The 7,654-nt window shown below is 42.5% G+C and overlaps 1 protein-coding gene across 1 annotated transcript; it reads right to left on the bottom strand.

The window, feature by feature from the left end:
* Positions 1 to 950: 950 nt before the first annotated feature.
* Ado (2-aminoethanethiol dioxygenase) lies at positions 951 to 5,318 on the bottom strand. Its single transcript, XM_026393724.2, has one exon. It carries the CDS (start codon positions 5,295 to 5,297, stop codon positions 4,095 to 4,097), a length of 1,203 nt encoding a protein of 400 aa, XP_026249509.1. The 5' UTR covers positions 5,298 to 5,318; the 3' UTR covers positions 951 to 4,094.
* Positions 5,319 to 7,654: the final 2,336 nt, after the last annotated feature.

The raw sequence follows: 7,654 nt of genomic DNA, 5'->3' as shown, positions 1-7,654 counted from the left end.
TAAAAAACCAATATCTTCTGGAGAGAAACTCCTTAAGATTTGTAATGCTTTTGAGATGTTTCACTTCATGTCACGAATAGATCCATTTAACTTAAATAAAGTTCTCAAGTGTTCATGAGCCAGGTTATTTAATTTCAACAGCCTAACAGTTACTAAGATTAAGGCAAATGGTTTCATATATTATTTAAAAAACTGCTATAGTAATATTTAATGGTTAAATAAGTTATCCTTTTTTTCTGGAGGGGAGGAAATGGTCACCATCAACACAAGTACCTAAAATGTTGCCAGTCTAAACTGCAGCTATACAAATTCCACAGGGGGAAAAATCGAGAGAAGAAAATACTAAAGTCCTAAGATTCTTTCCTTTTAGGATGAAAGTAATTGTTTTTTTTTTTTTTCTTTTTTAAAGAGAGAGTGAGAGAGGAGAGAGAGAGAGAGAGAGAGAGAGAGAGAGAGAGAGAGAGAGAGAGAGAGAGAGAGAATTTTTAATATTTATTTTTTAGTTCTTGGCAGACACAACATCTTTGTTTGTATGTGGTGCTGAGGATCGAACCCGGGCCGCACGCATGCCAGGCGAGCGCGCTACCGCTTGAGCCACATCCCCAGCCCAGTAATTGGTTTTTGTTGTTGTTTGTTTTTTGGTACTGGCTTATTTTCTTTGGGTAAAATACAAAAGAAGCTCTTTTCTGTTATACCAAATAGTATGAAATATACTATTTTGCTATAACAGCCATTGTTTCAGATGTATTTTCAGCCATACTGTTTCAAAGATTATTCTCAAGGAAATTAACTAATTTTTAAAGTTTCTACTATTAATTGGACTTTTGAAATCTGTAGACCACCAGTTTTTAGTACAACATAACTTATAGACAGTGAATCTTTAATTGTAATCAAAACATTGATCTAATGTTTTCCTTGTCTATTTTGTAATAATCAAGATTTGCCTCTAAAAATTTAAAACATGCCTTTATTTTCTATAAATACACTGATTTTAATCTGGAAATAAAAATATGCTTGGATTTGAAGATTCCACATCATTAGCAAATGATTTCCAGTGCTCAATGTCAATATGTAACCTTACATTCTGAATTTACACCTACAGTTATAGGAGTAGCACTGCTCTCAGGCAACAGCAATGGGTAGAGGTCTGAATTATAGATATATTGCTTTTTCCTTGGATAGAGCTAGAGCACAGGATTCAGAATCATAGAGGAGTGATGATAATGTTCTCCTGAGATGTCAAGACTAAGGCAACTACAAAGAGACAAAGCAAATAAAAAGTGTGCATTCTGAGAGCAGTTAAGGGATACTGTTGATAAGCTCAGAAAACTCCTGTTGATAAAACATACTACTATCATTTTCATTAATGAATAGCAGCAAGTGTAAATTCAAACCATCAAATTATAGTAAAAAAAAAAATCTCAAAATCCTAGGTAGGTACGTAATATTCTGCATTCATATAACCAGTCACTGCCATAATTAGGGAATTTTAAATCTTCAGAAGTATTTAGAACACTCTCATCCATAAGTAGTAATTATTGCATTTATTATTCAACAGAAAAAAAGTTAATTAATATTATTTGCTCACTAATTTTTTCCTAGGGGGAAGATCATTTTTATACCACAATTGCTACTAAAACAATCTATGTTGCAGAATTATATGGAAATACAGTAGCAGCACACCAAGTCAGTCTTGACTAACAGTTTATGCATAGAGGTGCAAGAATTTTTCTGCACATTTACTTTGTAATGAGCATATTCTGTCTGTAGTGGCTCATTAAAATGTTACATTTTTTTCACCATTAATTTACTCAGAATTTATTAGTGAACCAGAAGTTTCTCTATTCTCAATGAACTACACCAGAAAGAGATCATATTGCCATTTTGGCCTGGAATGATTTATTCCTTTGAAAAGCACCTTAAACTTTTTTCATACAAATTGCTCATAATTGAGAATGTTAACACTTTTTTTTTTTTTTTGGTACTTAAGTCTTTCATAATTCTTTATTACTGTTCTATTTCCAGGATGTGTTTCTGTAGGTTAATGTACTCCAAATTGCATTGTAACACATTCATTACTATCAACAATCCTTGTATATTAATCAACTTTTTGCTACAATGTAATTCACAAGAGTATGTGACTGATAATCACACAATTATGAACACATTTTATTTAGTGAAGTTTTCTAAGAAAATCATCATACCTAGAATTTATTTCAAATTGAAAGTCCTGAAGAGGGGCTTCAGAGTGCCCTCAAGGCATTTTAACCCACATTACCAGGAGATCTACAATAAGGTAATTTCAGCAGCCCTGGAGGAAGTGCATGGTATTACACCTGTATCAGGTTTTACAACAGGTTTTCAGTGGCTTGTGGTGTTGCATCTTTTCTGTTTAAGGAAAAAAAAAATCACTCATTAAGAATTTGCTTTTTTTCATACTATTTTAAAAATTGGGAACAAATACTTCTTTACTCTGGGTCTCTGTAATCTAGTATGCATCAAGAGGGAAAGGCACATATTGTTCCCCAATAGGGGCAACACACATTTTTCACCAATAGCAGTAAATCCCTTTATTACAGATATTAGAATTCTATTGCCACATGGCCAAGTCAATCAAGAGGACTTAGACGACAGCTGGGCAAATTTTAATGTGTTTATTTCTATAGTTTGTTTTTATGAAAAGTTATGTGAAAAAAGGAATCCTATAAATAGTAAAAAGAGGCAAATAGTGCTCTATGGCCTTAAGTAAATGGTGTTAATACATTTGTACATAAGGTAAAGTTGCTCTGCCTACAAAAAGGACAAAAATAAAACTAGAGATAGCACAACTGTTCCTATCAAGAGTTGGGAGCAGAAAATATTTCATCCCAAGTTTTGATGCTCTAAATGGCTAGTAATATAGTTATTTATTATTTCTCCAGGCTAAATCATCTATGCCTTCCACCTCTTGTTTCTGCTTCTTCCTACAGAAATCGACATCAGATGAAACAAATTCACAGCACTCTATTATTTGAGGATGAGGGCTGAGACAACACTGCCAGCAAGAACCTCAGCCCTCTGAAACAGTAGAGTTCCTGGGAGAATGTGAAACAATATTTATCTACTTTTACAAGAAGATACTGGAAATAAACAGGGGTATGGATTTTAACATTGTCTAGAGGTGTTTTACATTCAGTTTTTTGGAAGCATAACTGATTCAGGTTCTCTGAATCTTCTGGTTAGAAAACAGGATTACACTATCAACTCATTGAGACAAGAAAAAACATCACTTGAGGATAACATGGTCCTTGCATTTAAGGTGAATCTGCAACAAGAAATCTGCTCAACTCACAGAGATCTGGAGATTCTTGGGGGGGAGGGGAGATGAGCCCTAAGTGACCAGCTCTCTGAGATATGCAGGTGAATTTCTTAGTAGATGCTGCCCCAGTAAACCAGATGTGGCTACTGGGCAAGCGGAAGAAAGAGAATACATCTTGTCCTTGACATGCATAGTTGTTTTGACAGTGATACCCAAATTCTGAAAAGACGATTTAGTTTTTACAGGGAATTAATTAGGCAAGACAACTCACTTTCAAAGTAGCTCAACTCTTAGAACTTGGTTTGTACCAATCCTTGAACTACAAACAATTCAAACCACTGGGTCATGCTCAGTCAATAAGTTAAAACTATAAGGATCAAAAGGTCATAAGGGCAGCAGTGAAAACCAAATCCTATTTACCAAAGGAGTGGGATTAAGAAAATCATTTAGTGTATTCTGTACAGAATGGTTTACCGAGGAAGCATATTTTCATTATGGCTCTAGGATGGAAGCGCTTCAGAGTCCCCAGCCCACTCCCACAGATCAAAGCCCCAGTGGCAATGACTACAAGGAAACCTAGCCTCCCGCCCACCCCGCCCCCATAACCGTGCCGGGTGGCTGTGGTCCAGTCGCCCCTGCTTCCCAAGCTGCAGAGGAACCGGCTGTTGCTCACTCCAGTACATCCAACACCCGGCATAGTGGGCAGAGAGAGGGAGCCCTTGTGGTGGGTCACAGCCAGCCAGGCTGATAAGGGTACGGCATGTCTTCTGCCCAACGCTCCGTGGCGCCGTTTGCTTCATGGGAAGACCTTGGGACCTGGATAGGGCTCTCCCTCGCACCAGAAGTCATCAGCCTGCGGGGTTTCCAGGAGCCACACCTCTCGGGGCAGGTCACTGGCCGAGCCAGAGGCCTCCTTGGGCCTGACAGGTTCCAGCACCCGGTAATAGTGGCAGTCACGGCCATCGTCCGGGTCGTAGGGTGGGGCCAGGATGTCCAGAAAGGCAGCGGGTCCGTCCACCGCGTCGATCTGGTGCAGGTTGTCCCGGTGAGGGGTGAGGACGCAGGGGCCGCTGGCTTCGGTGTACTCAGCCCGAGAGCGCAAAACTCCGGGCCGCGCAGCTTCCCGCTCTCGGGCCTGCAGCGGCGGCTCGAACTGCTGCTCTGGCGGCAGGGCCCGTGGTCGTTGCCCGCTGCCCGCCTCCAACTTGTCCATGCAGCTGATGCGCACGGTGCCGTAGAGGACCTTGAGCATACCGTGCATGCCAGGGTGGTCGTGGAGCGGGATGGACGTGCCGCTCTTGAGCAGGAACACGCCAAGGCTGAAGCCGTCTGTCTCGTATATATGCATGTAGGTGACCGGCGGTAGGTTGGGCGACAGCGGTTGCAGCGTGGCCTTACGCGGGGCGATGTTGAGGTCCTCGGCGCGGACCTGGGTCAGCAGGCTCTTCAGCTTGCTCAGGTTTTCAGGGAAGCCAGGAGGCATCGGCGCCTCTGGACCAGACGCCGAGCCAAGGTCGGAAGCGCTGCGGCCACCCCCGCTGCCCCGGAAGGTGAGGCACGCCTGGCGGGCGATCCGTTGGATCAGGGAAGCCATGTTGTCTCGGGGCATGCTCGGCTGTTCTTCCGTGTGCCGGGACCGGCTCCCTCCTTTCCTCCGACCTTTGCGGTCCGCGGCGGCCGCCACGGTGGCTAGCAGCCCTAGGCGAGGCGGGAGGCCCCGCAACGATCGGCCCGTCGGGCGCGCGGCGCGCCGGCCGCCGCCAACCTCAGCAGTCACGCGCCCGCAACGGCCCAGCGCGCTCGCCTCGCACTCCCTCCCAGCGCGCACGCGCAGGGCGGACAGCCAGCACTCACGCTCGGGAGCAGGTACCGGCCGCGCGACGGGGCCAGGCTTTGCTTTACGCCGGGCGCTCCATTCACGCGGCCCGCACCTACAAAGGCGGCCCGGTGCTCCGGGAGTCCTGCAGAGCATGCCGGGATTTGTAGTCCGCCGTTCCATCTACGCTCCGCATTTGTTTTGTCGACTGGAAAAGGGCAGGACTATTACACCTGGTGGGAATAAAGCGACTTTTTCATGGTTTTAAGGTGTTTTCCTGTTTGAAAAAAGTTGATTGGGATGCAAAAGAAGTAGACCCTTAACTACAACTCCCGGCATCCGCAGCAGGCTGGGTGACTCACTTCCGGCAGCTGGCCAGGGCAGTAGTGGAGGCTCTTGGCCACTGGAAGGAACACGGCAAGAGGGTCGTTAACCTTCTGGCGTCGCTCGGGCCTGGCCAGCTATCCAAAGTCGCCTTGCTTTGCTCTGGCCCCCGAAAAGGAGGCTGTTGAGTCAACCTTAGCTCCTCAGAATCGCCTAGGCGGCACTGTGCATCCATCACGGGCATTGCGGGTCGGTGCATTGGTAAATTTTCTAAGTTTCTTAGGAGGTCAGGGGGTCGAGTCTGTCCCTGGTGACCACCACAGTTACTCAGCACAGCCGGGCCCAGCTGTTGTTTGCATCAGAGCCTGATGACGCTGCTCTTCTGGTTACAGAGCACGATAGTTTCTTGCTGAGAAAATTTGAGAGGTCATTTGTCCGCAGCCATGAATTCTGTATACCACTGGTTATCACACCTTGGTTTGCCTGAGAAGCACCTGTTTAGGGAAAGAGCCTTTTTTTAAATGCAGATGCCCTGCCGTCACCGAGAGATGGATTCACTAAGTGATTTGAGGCATCCTAGGACAAACAGTGGTATGAAACAGTCTGGCAGGCGCTTGCGAAGTTAATTTCATGGAGGTATTCCCTGTGACCCTTTGACAGAAGTAAATGATGACTGGAAAAATAAAGCACTGGGTACCATAACTTTAAACTTAATCCTGAGTTTATTGCCCTCTTGGGCTTCCAAAGCTAAACATGGGTTTCTTGTACATTTGGCAATTGGAGTGGCTCAGTAAATTCTTTCCAGTTAAAATAGGCATGCTTTTTTAGTGGGTTACATAACCCTCCTAATGAATACTCACAATATTCCAGGCACTGTGTTAAGTGCATTATGTAATGAATGTTATATTATTTAATCATCACAGAAACTCTTAAAGAGTAGGCACTATTATTATTCCCAGCTTGAAGATGAGTAAGTTGCACAAGCATAGTGTTCAGTAAGTAGTCGCCAAAGCACAAGTAGCAGAACAAAAATAGTTTTATGAAAAACAAACAAACAAACAAATAAACAAACAAAAAACCCCAGCTTGAGTTGGTGTAAAAAGCACCAATTAGGAGTCAGGATATTGTCCCTCCCCACCCCCAGCTTACTGTGGCACTTAAAAGCTGTGTGTTTTCAGGTGCCCAGGTCTTCAATCCATTCATTTGTGGAAAGTTGGTTTTTAGGGTAACAGTAGTTCTGGTCCTTAGTCATTCATCAGAGCTCCTATAGAGCTCAAAAGAAAAAATAATGAAAACAGAAAAAAAGAAGAATTTGGAGGTCATACCCCAGAGATTCTAATTCAGAAGAACTGGAAGGAAGGCCAGAATTTTTAAAATGCTTCCCTATGTGATTATTGCTTATCAGCTCAGTTTGGGAACTACTGCTGGATCCGTAGATAGTAAAGCAACTCTTACTATTAGATAATTCTGATGAAGAGTGTAATTATTTACTTTATAAAAGGATTTTTAAGATTGATGATTTTCCAGGGATTATCATGCCATTATTATATTATTTAAAGAATACTGTCAAAATTTCACATGTAAGAAAGTCCCATGAAATCTTTAAAGTGAGAAATATTTAAGAGAAGTATTAACTTTGATTTCTATTTCTATTTCTTGATTTTATTTGTACTAAGGTATAATTAATGGGAGGTATAGACTCCATAGTACAGACTTCAGAAACATGCAGATCTATTTGATTTTCAAATCTCTTGCTTTGTAGTAACTGTCTTTATTACTTAAATGAAACTCAGTGTTTTTATCTATAAATTGGGATAATATTATACATCTGTGCATCATTGATGGCACCATCTAGAACACAGTAGCTGCTACATTACAATAGCTATTATTGGGCTGGGGATGTGGCTCAGGTGGTAGTGCACTTGCCTGGCATGCGTGCGGCCAGGGTTCGATCCTCAGCACCACATACAAACAAGATGTTGTGTCTGCTGAAAACTAAAAAAAAAATAAATATTAAAATTCTCTCTCTCTCCTCTCTCTATCTTTAAAAAAATAAAAACACCTTAAAAAAAAAACAATAGCTATTATTATAGTTTTAAAATGGCTAAAAGTGGTACATAGAGACCACTGGATTTCCTTTTGGTCCTTGCTCTCCATCTTTTGGCCTAAGAGTTTAAAATTTCTAAGGACTACCTGTATAAGAAACACCTGAGTGT

This window comes from Urocitellus parryii, chromosome 5 (genome assembly GCF_045843805.1).
Source record: "Urocitellus parryii isolate mUroPar1 chromosome 5, mUroPar1.hap1, whole genome shotgun sequence".
NCBI lineage: Eukaryota > Metazoa > Chordata > Mammalia > Rodentia > Sciuridae > Urocitellus > Urocitellus parryii.
This window is presented reverse-complemented; position numbering and strand designations above follow the sequence as displayed.

Coding starts and splice junctions, on each gene's coding strand:
- Ado (XM_026393724.2), bottom strand. CDS start 5,297: ATGGAACGGCGGACTACAAATCCCGGCATGCTCTGCAGGACTCCCGGA.